Below are 17,517 nucleotides of genomic sequence, written 5' to 3' on the forward strand. Positions count from 1 at the left end.
TATATTTTAAAATAAAAAGGTAAAAGAAAAAATAAAAAATAGTAGTAATTACAAAAAAAAATTAAAAAAATATTTTTAATTTCGTCAGTAGAATACTAAAACCTAAACTTTAAATCTTAAACTCTAAATTCTTGGATAAATCATAAAATCTAAATTAAAAACACTAAACACTAATAAAACACTAAAATTTTGCAACCTCCCATTTTTGACATACATCGACACATTTATATTCCCTCCAATAATACAAATTCATATTTACCATCATTCACTATTTATTTCTCCAATTTGCAACCTCCCATTTTTACAATCTATCACATTGGTAACGCAAGTTATTCGCTTAGAAAACAAAAAAAAATAGGCAGCATCGCCAAAAAAAGCTCAAATTCATATCCATACATTTACAACACAATTTATCCTTTTCTTTTTTTTCTGTTTCCCCTCAATATTTATATACCACTTGAACCTCTAAAAACCCATTAGCATCCGAAGGACAAAAAAATCTCAAGAAAAATACCAAGGATGATCAAATCCTATTTACGTGTAATATTACTCTTATTATGCGCCACTAATCTCTGCGCTTCATCATCAATAACCAGAACCAGAACTAGAACAATAACCAGATCCAGAACCAGAACAAAAACGAGAACTGTATCATTACATCATGTATACCAAACCAGTAGGACCAAGTGTCTGGGATGTCACCACGACTCGTTACAGTTCTTGTTCCGACAAAATTTGGTTCGTGCCCAAAGACTCGAAGCTCCTTTGATTTGGGACCGCAGACTCCAGAACTACGCTCAAAACTGGGCTAATCAAAGAAAAGGAGATTGTGCTTTGAGACATTCTTTCCAAAACGGAGAGTTTAGTTTCGGCGAAAACATTTTCAGTGGATACGGCAAAAACTGGTCCCCGGCCGACGCAGTGGTCGCATGGGCCAGCGAGAAGAGGCACTATAATTACGGTTCCAACACGTGCGACCCTGGGAAGGTGTGTGGGCATTACACACAGATGGTGTGGAAGAACACGAGGAGGGTCGGGTGCGCACGTGTAAAGTGCAACAGTGGTGCGATTTTCATGACTTGTAACTATGATCCTCCCGGTAACTACATCGGCCAGAAACCCTATTGAGCGATCATTTATCTACTCCTTGATCTTAATTTTGGAAATTGTTATATGAATTTTTGAAGGAAACTAGGTGGATGTATATATTGGGTATTTTTCTAGAAAATAGATGCTTTTGCGGGGCTTGTGATGCTGGTTATGTTTGTATCTTTATACGTGATTATTTCACTTGATGGTTGTAATTGCATTTACGGTTATTCATCTATATATATCCGTCCAATTATAAAAGATAATATGTTATTCTATTTAAATTCCGAACGCAAACAAATGTTTGTGTTTAAAATCCATATACAGTATATCTATAATTAAGTATATCTCTTATAAAAGCTTCATGCAACACAAACTGGACTATTCTTTTGGTTCATATATCAAGCATATCTATTTATCATATTATTTGAGAAGTGATTTTTGGTTTATGAACTCTTACGTTAAAAGTCATAGCGGTTAAAGTCAATGATATCCTCACTGAAAATATTTAATTTGTTATATAATTAAAAATAAAATTTACACATTATTATTAGATTTATATAATATATTAGAAAATTGATTGTAAATTAATATAATAAATTTTCAAAAAGAAAAACGTATTTAAAACAAGGTAATTTTTATATATATTGTGTCATTATATGGAATTAATATTTTCTATTATAAAGTTAAAAAATTAAAATATAAAATAATTTATAATTAAATACTAATCAATCAAAAATTTTTTTTTTTTGGTGTAAATGTTAAGATTTATACCAGCTTTTCTGTTTTTCAAGTACAAGATGTGGAAGACCATTTATCCTTATAATCAATCAAATTTTTTTTGTATAAATATATTTTCTAAAATATTTATAAAATGTGATATTTATAATAGTTCAGAACAATAATAAGGATATATATATATTTTTTGATGAATAACTTTGTCATATATAAGTAATTTGTTGTTTGATTTAAATATTTTGAGAATACAAATATAATTTATTATACGAATTTTTGAACTAATAAAAAAATAAAGTGATAAGTATTCATAAGAAAATTATCATGTGCTGATAAAACACCTAGTAGCTAATATAATAAACACAAGTACTCTTTATTTGAAATCAATAAATAATCAAATCTTTCAATAACTTAGTTAGTTATCTTCGTTTGGTTTATTACCCTAGCTACAGACAATTTATCCGAGAATGAGTGACACGTTCTATATTGGGATGATTTACATAGGCCAATAACTTGTATTTAGTAGTATACTAGGATCGGCCCGCCCTACGGGCGGGTTGTGAATTATAAAATAATCTTGAAACTAAAATTATAAGTATAATAAACTTTGGTTGTTCATAGGTTTCATGTTATTATGGTTATCGGAGGGGGGGGGGGGGGGGGGGGTGCTCGGGAGTTTGATGGTTTGTCCGAGTTTTGTTATATGTTGTTAAGTATTAGGTAGATACATGAAACTTAGATTATTAGAGTATGGGCAAAGGAATAACAAATGAACATATACTATGTTTTTTATATTAACAAATCCCAGGAATTTCTTATAATTTTTGTTATATGTATGGTATTTATAGTTTTATATATGTGTGTTATAAAAATATATGCCGTAGGGTATTATTAAAATTATATTTATCATTTTTATCGAAATTTTTTAATAATAAAACTTTTCTGAGTGTTTCAAAAAAGACAAAACTTGCTATTTTATTATTAAAAGCTAAGTATAACATAATGAGAAAAACGAATAGATAATAAATTTAATCTTTAGATATGGTCTGAATATTTTCTGACCTTTCTTATTTATGTTTAATGTACAATAATTGTTAAAAATACACAAATAAAGTTTTACTTTGGCTTTGGAAACAATAATTTCATAATTTTAAGGGTTTTAGAACATTTATTTTTTTGAATTTTTTTCTTCAACCTGTCCTACATATATTTTGATTTACTTGTACCACCTATATTTTCAAATATATATATATATATATATATATATAAATAATCAATTTTGAAAAATGGTCATAATCGTATTTGCATAATATTGTTATTTTCTTGAACAAAATAGTTATTAACAAATTACGTAGTGTGGTTAAAATTCTATATTATAGTTGTCTTTGGATGTCATATGATAATTCATATCATATGATATGTACTTTGACATTTTTCTTTTTAAAAATTAATACAAATTCGGAATTAACTGTAGGTTTCAATACTTGTTATGCAATTTCTAAATTAAGATATTTAAGTATTTTTATATGGTCTATTATTTAATTATATGGTCTATTAAATGAGATTTTATTTCCATATGATTTTATAATCATTTATTTCTTGTTATAACAAAATAAAGTTAAATCACTGATCACAAATTTTTAAGGTAAGATTTTTTTATATCTTGGGTCCCTACCAATGTTGTCTTTCACGGCTGTTATTAAATATTTTTATGTTGTTGATTTAAAGTTTTCAGAGTAACTACATGATGTGATACTGTTCTTCTATATTTTATTTAGTTTTATTTTTGATGTGTATTTATTTGATTAAGATTGTTTTTTTCTACTCTATTATTGTTTTATTGTTTGAAATAATCTAATTGTTTTTCTACTCTATTATTATTTTATTGTTTGAACTAATCTTTTTTCATGGTAAACTAAAATGTTGTGGTTTGGAATAGATTTTTCTATTAGTATAGCTTGAACTATTAATTTTACTATATTTATATGAAGAGAAAAAATTAACTGCAAGCATATAAACCCAAATCAGAGGATATAGGATAAACATTAGGTGCTGACGATGTTTTGAGTAAGTGTAAGAAGGTCACATACTAAATGACTGTATGCCATGAGATTAAACTGTTATTAAAATTTTAAAAATAAGATTGAGATAGCAGAATAACTTGTCCACTTCGATGCTTACGCTGTGTCTCCCCGTTCACTGAGATAAATGAGTCGTCCGATATGCAATGAAATTACGACAATTATTCACTGCAATCAAACTTGGGTATATAAAAATGTATAAAGTAAATGTGTAGCTCTAACCTCGGTCATCCGGACGTCTTTAAAGATTTCTTTGTATACAATATTAGTAACTCCGTCTTCACCGCCCATGTCGGAAGTCTCGTCTAAAATCTTAAGCCCATTCGGAGTTGTTACTCGAGACATGGCAACGTATAACTGACCATGAGTAAAAACAGGGCGAGGAAGATATAAAGCAACTTGGTTTAGGCTTTGGCCCTGGCTCTTGTTGATCGTCATGGCGTAGCACAGTCTGATCGGGAATTGCCTTCGATTAAAGGTGAAGGGATGCATGGTATCAGTGGGACTAAGTTGTATCCTAGGGATCAAAACTTCTTCTCCAACATCTGTCCCAGTCATAATTCTCGCTTTAACAACCCTGTTACCTAGGCGAGTAACCACCATTCTTGTACCATTGCACAGACCTTGATCCTGATTAAGATTGCGCAGCATCATCACCGGAGCTCCAACTTTGAGGCACAATCTGTGGTTAGGGAGGCCCGGAAACTCAAGTGAGTTGAGGTACTCTGACGGGTAGTGGGTGGTCCAATCATCGTCTGGCGTAGCTTCTAACTCCACTGAATCGGAACTCAAATACTCTCTAGCCTGTGATGGGATCTTAGAGAGGAGATAAGCGTTCACCTCATGTACGGTATTATTGGTAGGTGTCAGCACGGCCCTCTCTTTTAGGTAGTCCTTATCCCGGTAGTTTTGGAGGAAGTTAGGATATGCAGCATGCGCCAAAGCTTCGTGTGGTGTCTCTGAGCGAGATATCAAGAACCTTTTGTCCACAATAATCTGATTCCCTTCCTCATGTTTTGGTTTATTCGACGGCAAGGCGTCAGCTTCCCCATCTCCGACTTGTAGAATCCATTTTGCGAAGTCCTTATCTTCTTGCCGCAGCCGCATGTTGATGGATAAGGTGAATACTCGGGCCATTTTCCATAGATATGATTTGCTGATGGATGCGAGTACAGTGTCTGGCCTTTTTCCGTGTGGAATAACTGGCAAAATCTGTCGGAAATCCCCGCCGAGAAGCACCGTTTTGCCACCAAAGGGCTGTGTGCTAGCTTCTGGATTCTCATGCGTTAACAAATCTCTGAAGGAACGATCCAAGGTTTCAAAAGCGTGCCGGTGTGCCATCGGAGCTTCGTCCCATATTATTAGATCTGCCTTGGATATCAATGCAGCTAAACTCGACCCTTTGTGTATTTCACACATTGAACGATCATCTAGATTCAGAGGTAGTTTGAACCGAGAGTGAGCTGTCCTTCCTCCCGGGAGCAGCAACGCTGCGATGCCAGCTGTAGCAACCGGTATAACTACTTTTCCAACTGACCTAAGCCTTGCGATAATAGTTCTGTATAGGTATGTCTTTCCTGTTCCTCCTGCACCTGAGACAAAAATTAACTGGCCCAAACGTTCGTCTACTGACTTCAGTATAGCAGCATATACTTTCTGCTGATCAATATTCATCGCTGAGAACAATACCCTATGCGTCTCCTTCTCCTTTTCAACATCATACATCAGCTCCTGCCGCAAAACTTGGTTGTTTACCTCTGATAGTATTGAATTGTCTGGCCGAGGCAACTCATCATAGTCTGCTAGAGACTGGTTATGCTCTTTTAAATGTTTTTCAACCTCGAGCAGTGTATACTGCTTTAACTGCTCATCTTGTAAGTCGAGTCCTGGAAATCGAAACTCCTTTCGTTTCATGTACAGTATGTCCTCTGCTAGAAACATCCAAGTATGCTCCCAAAGCTTGAGTGGGTCTACAACTTGACAATAAACCAAGATAAGCACAAACAACCTTCTCAGCTGCCGTCCGGTGGCCCATGAAGATGGCTCCTCTATTGCTTCATGCCACTCTTTATCATCATCAAGCAATCCTCGTGCATAGCACGCTTCTTTGAATTTCTTATAAACCACATCTCCTACCGTGTATAACACGTCATAACCTCTAGGACCTTTAACAACATTTAGCAGCATCCTTAAGAAGTATCTATCACCAGATGCTGGACTGACATACACGACTCTCCCAATAGCTTCCCCTTGCAACCTGGGTGTCCATACCTTGTCGTTAGAATGGTAAACAAACCTTGAAGGAAATTCAACATATGTCAGCTCCCTAGCTTCTTCGTATGTGTCGCATGCCTCAAAAAACGCTGTTAACATTGACTTATCAATATTTTCTCGGTATACCACCTTTGATAAGTCAGAAGTTTCGTCAAACACCATCACATGCTGACCTGGTAGATGTACGGGAAGCTTCACAACATTGGGCAGATTATAGTGTATGGGAAAAGCGAACAACCTCCATGAACCTTCGCAGGCTGATATGTACCGACACTCCAGAAAATTGTTGATCTCATTAGTCGTGTCTGGCTCGTTCTTGTGTATAACGACAGTTGCTCTATCAACGCCTTTCGTTATGTATTTGAAAAGATATTTTATTGCACTGGTTCTGCAACACCATTCAACGTTGATGTGGGCTTGGTATTTTTTCAGCAGACTAAGATTATGAGGCACAACGAAACGATTATCCACCTCGATATCACCCTTGATTACAAAATCTCCAGTACCAGCTCTCCTTCTATAAACAACAAATCCATATTTGTCAATTCTTGTTTGATCCGAAGAAGGTTTAGGAAAACTCTTAGTACACTCTCCCTTTTCCATGCATGGCGATTTGGGTCGCAACTTACCACACGGGCCATGAATCATATGCCGCTCTACCAGTTCAAACCCCTCTTTATCAACTTCTCTATCGGGAAACTCAGCTGAGATGTATTCATCAATCATCGCAGCGGTTACTTCCTTCTTTATTCCTTTCAACCATAGTAATATATGGGCATGGGGCAAACCTCGTTTCTGAAACTCAATGGTGTAGACAGCTACAATAATGATGGAAGACGTATATTAGATGATAACATATATAAGAAATCATTCTGATATAATTAATTACTATCAAAATATGTGCTGGTATTCAAACGTAGCAAAAGAGATAACAAAGCTAACAACCCGTAGGCGGGAAAATGTATCGAATTCTATATGCATCTAATTATCGATGCTTGGGAGGAAGATTAGCAATAGAGATGAAGTGGCCGGGCATTCAAATTTTACTCCTATTATTTTCCACCAAATATATCCATAGTGTGATATATATACTCCTACATACCGAATTATTTGTATTTAATTTAGCATCTTGGTACTGTATAGTTTTAGTATTTTCTTATATTTTCTGTTTCTTTTTCCTGAGAAACTGTATTATTTTGACTATTATTCCCGCTCTATGTTGTGGTCTTAAACTTTGTGGTTTTACAAATATAAAATGTTTGTTGAATTATATTTATATATATCTATATATATATACATAGCTTAGTGATGTCTCAGCACTCAAACTAACTTTTGAAATCCTTATACTTTATAATATAGTAAATTGTATTAATTACAAACTTACTTTGAATAATGCAGATGTGAATTGAAAATAATTAAATAACATTCTCTTATGGGTGGGTAACATAATGAAAATAGTAGGATCTTTACCTGCGTCTAGCTTGGGGAAGAATTCTCCCTTTTTGAAGTCTGCCATCATCTCATCAAGCTTTATTTTGAAAATTCGACATTCAAGGTCAGGTCGGTTATTAGCGGAGTCACCTCCATACGCATCAAGATGATTACTGAGTTCCACCCAATTAGGATTCGCGGTGACGGTGATAAAGAGATGAGGATTCCCATACCAACGGCATATTGCCATCGCGTCTTGATACTTTTCAGACATGTACCGGGGTCCGGCGGTGAATGATGAAGGGAGGATGATCTTCTTACCAACTTGTGTAGCATCTGCATCGCCGGTCTCAACAGCATCACATACATTGTTATACAGGTCTGCTCGCAGCTTTTTCTGATTTAGACTGAGAAATCGCAGACGCTCCGTCTCTACAGCCACGTACGCGTCAACAATGTACTGGTGCAGCAATCTTCCACCTTTAATAATTGTCATTCCTTCTGAAGGCCTAGTTTGTATCTGGTAAGCATAGAACTCTCGCATCGTCATGTATTCTCTTCTCACGGTGGATGCTTCAGGCCCCTTATAAGGCAGTCTCTCATGGTAACCAGTTTCTCCGTACGGAAACAATAATGGATACTGAAGACTCATCAATAACGGGTGTAGATCACCTATTCTTTGTAGCGCAGATGATTTGAGCTCAACCACAATATCTCTTCCTACTGAGGTCGCAGACAAATCACCAATTATTAGTCCACCAATCTCACTCGCTGTAGGAAGATCGTATTGACGACCTCTATTTGGTTGGCTGACCAATGTGATACTGAATTCAATTTTACCGGTCGATCGAAAACGGTCGCGCGCGTGCCTGAAAGTCTTGGCTAGGTGGTTATTAATATCTAGCATCTCAATCAACTGGGCGATGACTGTATCCTCCACTGCCAGCGTAGATGAACCTTTTGTAAAAGACCTCTTTCGGTTTTCTAGCTCATTATCAGTGTCGAAAATATAGAGCTGCAGATACTCGGGATCGTTACCATCTTCAGGTAGCATAGAACCAATTCTATGAATGATCTGGCCATGAACCCGAAATGTAAAAGGTCCAGGCGTCCCAGTAACGCTATGATCGACTTGTGCGCCCATGGATGTGAAAGCAAGCAAACTGTTTGCAACTCTGATGTGGGGTCTAAATTTTGGCGACTCTAGGAGCTCGAGCAATGGAGATGGTGGTTCTCGGACCGGTGGAAGCCTCACTCGACCTCTCTGGCAACATAGACTAAATTGTTTTGCATCTCTGCTCGTCTGTACACCAGTTGCTTCTGCATTCCATAGTAAGGCTCCACACGATGGACATGAGACTATATCCCATTTGTCACATGGCTTGTGGCCTTTTTTACCTTGAATCAAAATGAAAATAGTCAAGTTATGTCTCTGTGTTAAGACCATATTATCTAACGATTACAGAGTTTACTCAGCATACGTCTAAGTCTTGAGCCGCTTGTTGTAGACGCCGCGCGTCTATTTATCGAGCTGTTTGATGAAGACGCTGTAGGACAATGTCAGCGTAAGGATGTCTGTAAGTATATCTGGTTTAACTTGCTATTAGCTAGGCATGTCCAAATAGTTACCGGTTGCGGACGCCGACGCAGTCAATCTAGCTGTTTTCTTCTGTCTACGTATTGATAGCCGTAGTTGCCTGGCGATCCGAGATGAGACTGCATACGGGGTGTCGGGGGGATGAGCGTCGCTTGGAACAGATGCCGGTGTTGGAGAAGCTGTTCGGGTTGATTATAATTATTAGATTATATATATATATATATTAATGAAACTTTGGATCACTACATGTACCTGAGATGATCATTGGTCTGCCAACTCTGCGTTTCTTCATGGGTTGCGTGTTAGCTACGGAAAGTCCGATCTTTAAGTTAATACAGGTGAAGGATGATAACATGGTCTACCGCTGGTCACACTAAATAGTTACTAACCAATTGAAGTCGATTGAGTCCGTTTTGATGACCGAATAGCCATTCGTGCACGTCGGGCTAATCGCGATTCGATTGCCATTTGATCACCTGATGAAAAAGTATACAGTGGCAATGTTATAAATCGTGACAAACCGTACCCAATTTCATCAGTTAACAATGTAAGTTCGTTGTGTGTACCAGTACTTGAGACTCTCATGCTCACGCGGTCGCATGCTGTTCCTCCGTACGCACCCAAGCTTCTTTCATTATTACTCTTTGGATCACTCGCACCAGGATCTAAATCTCTTTTACGTGTTTTCTTCATCATTACCTGGATAGCTTCAAACAGGTCTTAGGGTAATCGGGGTTTGGCTAAAATGGTTCTGAACACTATTGATCATCCATATGAATCTCATCGACCGTTACCAAATAATTGATTCAGAAATATGTGTAGTTAATTAGTTTCCATATTTGGCTGAGTGACTAAATGCAGTGGCAGCTATTAATTTATTAAAAACAAATATACCATAAATTACGTTATCTAACACCGGAACAAATAACATATATGATTTTCACCCTGGGAATCACTATATACTGTATATTTTTTGTGGAAAATTATTTTAGAATATTTATGATGTTTAGTTGCGCCATTATTTATCACATTATGCATATGTTATACGTTCGATACAATATGGAAACTCATGTTGATCAATTGTTTATGGGCCAGATGGGCCTACCGTATTATTGGATCAGTTTGGGCCTTTTTATACACAATGGAGTTGGGGTTTTCCGGACCGATTACGGTGATGGAATAAAATTTTGGATTTGCTTGGTAATACCTTCATGCGGAATTCAATTGGGTCCATGGAATGACGCGGGAAAGATGTAGATGAGTGCGTTTGTGTTTGATTAGGGTCGTAGCCGCAATTGCATTGCATGCGAATTTGTAGCACGTAGGTAATGACAATACGTATCTACGTGGGCCTGACGCAACCGAACTTATATACATGCAACTGCAATTATCAGTTCGAGTTACCTGGTCTGGATTTGGATATCTATAGATTAATATGTTAATTATGTAGTTTTTTTTTTCAGAATTTTTCTAAATTTATTTGTTTTTATGGAAATATTCAATTTATATACCAGTGTAAGTGGAGTGTAGTTGTTTTCTCTATTGGATAATTAACCCTTTTTTTTTGATTTTTCATTAAATAAAACAGAAATCTGAATTTCTTGAGCATAAACTCAACATAACAGGAAAACATAAAAAAAAAAAAAAACTGATAGGAGATTCCATATAATAGCTTAAATGGAAATTTTAAAAAGAAAATGAAAACATGATTTTGGTTCAACCGCCTTCACCGTGTACTGATAAGCTCCTCAAGCAGATGCAGACGCTGGGTTGAGCCCTAAGGCCATCTCGAAAAACTCTGTCATGAGGTAGGCGTGGTAACATTTGAAGCAGACTGTGTTGACCCCCGGTGGATGGCAATTGAGTTCTGGTTCCATGCTTATGAGGGAGTCCACGTACACGTCTTTCATTTCCACGGTAAGATGACTCAATGATGCCTGGACGTTCTCCCAGCTCGTCTCAACGGAGTCAAGACCAATAGCGTCAGTCAACTTCGAAAGTATCTTCTTCCCCTTGTTGATCATACCCGTGGCCATCAGAAGAACACCGTAAAGGTACTTGGCCTCTTTGCGAGCCCCCTTAGAAGCGATACGAAGGTGATAGAGTCCCAAAACGGGATTATCAAAATCAAAATACTCGCACATACCTTTAACGTAGTGAGCATCAAGGTTGTTGGATGCCAACAGACTTTCCATCATCTTCCCATACCCGTAAGAGATATTGGGTCGTTCCACCAAAGGGGTGATGTCGAGTGTCTTGGCAATCAATGGGTCGTTCAGTCCGAAGTTGAGACTCTTGCATGTCATCATTGTGTTACAGTAGTCGATGGAGGAAGAAGCACCGACCTTGGAGACTATGAGCCGCAGCATGTCATCAGGCATGGTCTCGAGACGTGAGAGGGAACGTTTGGATGGCTCCATTGATGTCTTTAGGAAGTTATACTGATACTGATTATAAGTATTTGCTTTTGTTTTTCTTGGTGGAGACGTACACTGACTTGTTCTGCTTATATAGAAGATTTAGTCTCAACGCCTTATAACCCACTACGCATTCTAATAACTTTAATTATTAAATTGTAATAAATAATTATTACTAACGTATTCTGCGTGAGGTAAATCGTCAAGGCGCTTGGATGCTTATTATGCGTATGTGTATAATAAATGTAAAATAATATAGATATCCTCGCCGAATTGTTTACGTAATTCCAGAGTCTGCATAACTACGTTACAATAGCTTAGTAAATTGGATTAATTACACTAAATACCAATGAATGACTATTAAATGTATAGGTGTGGAAGGGAGCAGATAAAATATCCAGAGTTTGCAAAATAAATGGATCCTTTACAATGAAAATTACTTTTTATTTTTGTACTCGATTTGGGAAAAACAAAATTTGACGTTTATGTACGTGTTATCAAAAAGTATTTGATGTTTATGTATGTGTTAAGCTGAGAATCTAACCCACAAAATTATATGGGTCTTCTATAATCAAAATTTTGGGTTTCAAAAAAAAAAAATATTTGACATGGCGAAAATAATTATGCGCCGTAAGGTTTTTATTATTAATAGTCACAAAAAAAAACCGTAATCAAACAAATTAATCTTAACATACATATAAGACCACGTAAGGAAATTCATCTGTTTGTGCAGGGTTATAGAACAGCCCATTTATAACGATTAGGGTTCACACAACTGCACCGAAACCAGTATCGAAGAAACCATAATCTAAACCAGAATGTTGAACACGACAATATTAATTGTATACCGGACTAACCAAACTTCAAATTTTGATACGTAATCAACGTCAGAAAATTCTAATTTTATTTTTAACACGTATAATGTAAAAGTCTACTATATAGATATGTAACTAACGCCAGAAAATATTATTTTAATTCCTAAACACATCAACATAATAGACTTACCGGAATGATAACACCTCATAATCAAGAATTAACCGGAATGCAATAAAGTTTAAATTAAAGCGTCCATATCATGGGGAATATCCAACATAGAAAAATTCAAATATGCGAAATCAAATAAAGATGCATAAGCATTATTGATCGGTGATAAGTCTTAACCAGCACGTGCCTTCTTCACCACATTCGACGTCCCAGCGTCAGTCTTCTTACGCGCCTTACTGGTTCCACCTTGATCATCAGCAGCAGGTGGTGTCTTGATGTTCGGGTTGTCATCATCATCATCGCCATCTCCCTGTACATCGATTTTATAATACAAACACGTATAGGCAATCAGCATGCAGCTAGTTTACAACATCACGGTACACATGTAACTTACATCACTCCCCACGCCATCTTCCGTCAGACGACCATGGTCCTCAGCAATACGTGTTATGGTGAATGTCTTGTGATGCTCGGTAAAGTTGAACGCAGTGACCCTCACTTGGAAAGTGTACGTTCTTCCTTCCATGTCTGCAATGAATGGAGGTAACCTAGTGTCCTCAGGGTTCACACCATCTTCAGCCTTTGACAGAAAATAAGATGGCAAGTAAGAATGAGTTCAACGTTTGACATCACGAATGTAAAAAGTTATGATTCATACCAGCATCTGTGCAGCTTCACTTGCTCGGATACTATGCAGCTTCGTTAATACACCATCGAACCATACGAACGTTCCTTCTGCAGTATCATCAGCTATCGCCATCTCCACACGATAGCTTTATGAAGATAATAAAGGCAATGTCAGGTTCCCATCAGAAGTATAAATCCTCATATATAAAGACTACGATACTCACCGAAGGGCCCCAACAGCATGTGGATTATTGCATACTCCACACGTGAATGCAGACTCAGTCCGCTGCAGCTTCTTACTGCATTTGGAGCAAGCAACATAACACCACCCCTTTTCCGTGTCAACACGAACAACCTTCCCGGTGCACAGAAAATCAATCTCCTGCATCATATGTATAAGACTCATGTACAAAGCAAACACTAACATTACAAATCAAAAATATAAATCATCCCCAAGAGCTAGTATACCTGAGATTCAGCAGAAACGATGAAACTGCTGAGGTCAGCAATCGTCATAGTTTCCACCTTCGCATACGACCTTAGCAGTGGAGCGGCCGACGGCAAACCGGTATCTCTGGCGACCAACCTATGCAGCATATAATGATAAGTCTAAGAACAACCGAATGCACAAACACACGACTAATAAACGACAAACGTACTTGTAGAATAGAGCATCCCCTGCTCTAGTCTTCTTGTCAAAATACACGTGTGTTCCCGACGTAGCGTTAAGAAACAGACGACCTACGTGAATTAATAAAGTTGTCAAGACTAAAGTGCTATGACATTAAATGATACCACAAAAATCAATACCTCCGACAATCTTGGGATTTATGCTAGTGATGACCATGACCTTTGGATCGACCCTCATAGTCTCAAGCTGTTTATGGAAAGCAACAGCCTGAGCGTCAAAGAAGCTTAAAGTGACAGTCTCATCGCTGCACATATCAGAAAATTAATTGTCATCATAAACATCCACATATTACGTTCAGAACTAATATATGGACAACATAAATAACAAAGTCACAATGACAGTCACCTATCCAGCTTCAGAGTCACCATTACACGATTCTTCTCCTCTGGTGGATCGCAAACCGTGCTCCTCACACTCAATATCTCACCTATGATGTCTACATCAAATTCGACACCGGTATTATTTTCTTACAAAGTCAGTGATCATAACCCTATGTACTAAATGAATCAACAACATTTAAAGACGTTTCAGTTGTGATCAACATACCTGGTAGCTGAGTGTTAGTATTGGCAAGACCAATCAGCTCCGAATGGTTGCGGAACCGGAATGCTTCATCTGGCAAGGGAGAGTCAGGTTCGGTCAACTCCTGGAACGAAGTTGACTCGTTGAACCGGATCATCAAAGATGAATCAGTGAGCCGGAAATTCTGCGCGCATCTGGAGACATCAAAACCGGACACGGAAAACATTGTTCCGGCACGGAGTATTTCCCGGAACTGTGGGAGACGACCAGCACTGATCGTGACTTGCATCACAGTCGACTGAAACACAGTAAAGAATATATCAGTGATACAACGCTATAAACTCAAACGGATAATCAGTACTATAATCATCAAAAACCAAGATCTAGATAACAATCAGCAGGATCAATGCCAAACCAAATCTATATAAATAAAAAAAAACACAAAACGGCTCATGTATAATATTAGATCAGATCAGTAACACCCGTATATTTATTGAACAACGAACATACGTGAAAATCAACATTCCTATAAAATAGTAGTCAAACACATAATCACTTTACATCTATACAATATCAGATCAGATCGGCAAGTCTCGTATATTTCTATAACAAAGAACATACGAAAATCAATATTTCTAAAAAATATTATACAAACGCGATCGGATTTAATCAAGACGGGGAACTTACGTTGACATCAACCATGAGCAGATCCATCCACATTAGCTCTCCACCACGCTTAACGTTCCTAGCCTCCCAGAACCGAAGCAGCCTAGCCTCCACGACGGATGAGCACCGCCCAGTCTTGAGATCGGAAAAGAAAACCTTTGCCATGGCCATTGAGAAAGATGAGGGGTCAGATTCGAGTATGAATGGGTCGCGATAGTATAAAAGCGTAGGTAACGCGATACGTACCGGTAAGATCCTTATATAGCATAGGGGCGGGGCAGGAGAGAGCTTCGCAGTGGGATGGCGATCAAAGTCGATTTAAGACCATTAATTACTGAAGAACCGTTACATATGATGAATCGCGTATGCGCCGAACGTAGGGGAGCGGAGATCACGAAGGTGAGCGTAGAGTCTGATTAGGGTTCCATCAGGAGACTAAGGTCGTCGGGCCGCGTAAGAAAACATAACGAAGCCCAAATGTCAAGCCCGTAACAATTGATACAGTATATCCAAATCCAGACCAGGTAACTCGAACTGATAATTGCAGTTGCATGTATATAAGTTCGGTTGCGTCAGGCCCACGTAGATACGTATTGTCATTACACGTTTTAATGAAACGATGAGTTGCTGACGTGTCTAAACAGTAGATCATGAATTGTTGCGCTGGCATCCTTGTTGGCACACTCAGGAGGGATTAAAAGTGTCTTTTATATATAAAGATGATCTAGGAAATTTAATGGAAGTATGGAACTATGGAATGTCCCTGTGTCTCTGTGCACTGTTAATTTTTTTTTTTTCATTTGTTGACATAGCCATTACAAAAATGAAAAGTACAATACAAACAACAAACTGCTCGTAACACCACCAACATAAAACCCATGCAATACTTAGCTCACAAGTCACAAGGAAATATAAAAGCCACGAAGATTAAAACACATAGATTAAGAATTCACCAACGACTTAATTACAAAACCAAGTGTTAGACAAAGTTAGTAAGGATTCTCTCCAACGTAGTTACCCGGTGGGTCGTAGTTGCAAGTGATGAAAACTCCTGCACCGTTCTCGCAGACAACGCGAGCGCAACCTATCCGTTTCGTGTCACGCCATACGATCTGAGTGTAGTGACCGCACATACCGCCTTCACACGAGTTGGTCATGTGGTTGTAGGACTTGGCCTCCACGGTCCATGACTCCACTGCGAAAGTTGGTGTCCAGTCTGAGCCACTTCCCCAAAACAAGTTCTCACCGTATGGACCAGTTGAGTGGGTTAGGGAGCAGTCATACCGCCTCTGGTTAGCCCACCAAGTTGCGTAGCTCGCGATCCTGCCGTCCCAAACTAGTGGAGACAGACCTTCATGAAATGAAATTAATCAAATCATTAGAATAAACATACCAATACTTTAATTCAAACCCATAATAATACTATTATCCAGTTGGTCGTTTGTAGGAAATATAGCCCAAATCCTTTGGCCGTGTATACTTTTTTTTTTGTAACGCATATACCCTCTGGCCGTGTATACATATCCTAAAATTTTAACACTTTGAACTTTGCTTCATTCGAAACTCAGATCATTCCTGTAAGCACATAATTTAGAACTATAATCTTATTGTTCTTAATTTACTATTTTCATATTTGAAATATCAAATCGATAAAATTTAATTAGAAGTTTAGGAAACTCAAGAACTGCAATCAATCAGTTTGTTTGAGTCATCCACTTAACACCTTTGTATCCATTATAAAACGAGACCTTTTGGGTTTTATATATCAACACATAACCTAAACTTTTTGGTCGGTATCGGATGTGATCCAACTGCCGGACCGGTTAGGATTCTTAAAACTTTGTCAAAACACATATATTTGGAAATTAATGTTTTTATATATATATGAAAATACCTAAGCTGGTCCGAACAGAATTATGCGGAGCAAGGAACTGATCTTCAAACGAGCCCGTGGGTGGCTGGTAGTGGGAGGTGGGAGGAGGATGGTAGAGGATAGGTTTGGGGCTAGGAGTTGGGAGCGGCTTGGGCTCCGCGCCGTATGGAGGAGGGCTCATAAGTGTAGGTAGTCGCGGCCGGTAATAGTCTGCGTGAACGGTTTGGATGGCGACCAAGAGAATGGTAATAGCGAAAACTATGGCTCGGGTTGAGGTTGTGATCGCCATCTTTCTTCTTGTGGAGTGGCTCCAACAATTTTCTTTTGGATGATGGAAGAAAATGATTTGAAGGGGGTGATTATTTATATGTTTATATTAGCGTATAATTAATTATGACAAATGCTGTTTGGGGATGTCAACTAGAAGTGGCTGCCATGTTCGATTATGGTTACCACTTATTACCACTTAATGTTCCGCTCGGTAAAGGATAGATGTTTTAACCATACAAGTATGATTTTTTTTTTTTTTT

The 17,517-nt window shown here is 37.7% G+C and overlaps 4 protein-coding genes across 5 annotated transcripts; 1 reads left to right on the forward strand and 3 right to left on the reverse strand.

Moving 5' to 3' along the window:
- The first annotated feature begins 419 nt into the window (after window positions 1–419).
- On the forward strand, window positions 420–1,366 carry LOC106375111 (pathogenesis-related protein PR-1-like). The gene has a single exon (XM_013815008.3). It carries the CDS (start codon window positions 520–522, stop codon window positions 1,126–1,128), a length of 609 nt encoding a protein of 202 aa, XP_013670462.2. The 5' UTR covers window positions 420–519; the 3' UTR covers window positions 1,129–1,366.
- A 2,503-nt stretch (window positions 1,367–3,869) lies between these two features.
- Window positions 3,870–9,900, reverse strand: LOC106359681. Its single transcript, XM_048752757.1, has 7 exons — window positions 9,774–9,900; window positions 9,597–9,683; window positions 9,460–9,513; window positions 9,092–9,157; window positions 7,650–9,008; window positions 4,128–6,997; window positions 3,870–3,941 (listed from the first exon to the last, which is right to left on the reverse strand). The coding sequence occupies exons 1-7, from the start codon at window positions 9,898–9,900 to the stop codon at window positions 3,870–3,872; spliced, it is 4,635 nt and encodes a 1,544-aa protein (XP_048608714.1).
- A 1,055-nt stretch (window positions 9,901–10,955) lies between these two features.
- LOC125584491 (F-box protein At2g35280-like) lies at window positions 10,956–11,627 on the reverse strand. Its single transcript, XM_048753153.1, has one exon. The coding sequence runs from the start codon at window positions 11,625–11,627 to the stop codon at window positions 10,956–10,958; it is 672 nt and encodes a 223-aa protein (XP_048609110.1).
- A 990-nt stretch (window positions 11,628–12,617) lies between these two features.
- LOC106375090 lies at window positions 12,618–17,517 on the reverse strand. 2 transcript variants are annotated; one of them, XM_048742139.1, is made up of 11 exons: window positions 15,361–15,627; window positions 15,136–15,270; window positions 14,473–14,746; window positions 14,272–14,362; window positions 14,046–14,170; window positions 13,895–13,976; window positions 13,704–13,821; window positions 13,460–13,617; window positions 13,267–13,381; window positions 13,003–13,188; window positions 12,618–12,918 (listed from the first exon to the last, which is right to left on the reverse strand). In XM_048742139.1, exons 2-11 carry the CDS (start codon window positions 15,166–15,168, stop codon window positions 12,781–12,783), a joined length of 1,320 nt encoding a protein of 439 aa, XP_048598096.1. In that variant the 5' UTR covers window positions 15,169–15,270; window positions 15,361–15,627; the 3' UTR covers window positions 12,618–12,780. The 2 variants fall into 2 exon arrangements, 1 of the variants encoding a protein (XP_048598096.1); XR_007316975.1 differs by lacking the exons at window positions 12,618–12,918; window positions 13,003–13,188; window positions 13,267–13,381; ... (3 more) ...; window positions 14,046–14,170; window positions 14,272–14,362 and adding an exon at window positions 17,009–17,517 and having other exon boundaries at window positions 14,509–14,746; window positions 15,361–16,465.

The sequence above is a fragment of the Brassica napus genome, chromosome A1, assembly GCF_020379485.1.
Source record: "Brassica napus cultivar Da-Ae chromosome A1, Da-Ae, whole genome shotgun sequence".
Classification (NCBI taxonomy): Eukaryota; Viridiplantae; Streptophyta; class Magnoliopsida; order Brassicales; family Brassicaceae; genus Brassica; species Brassica napus.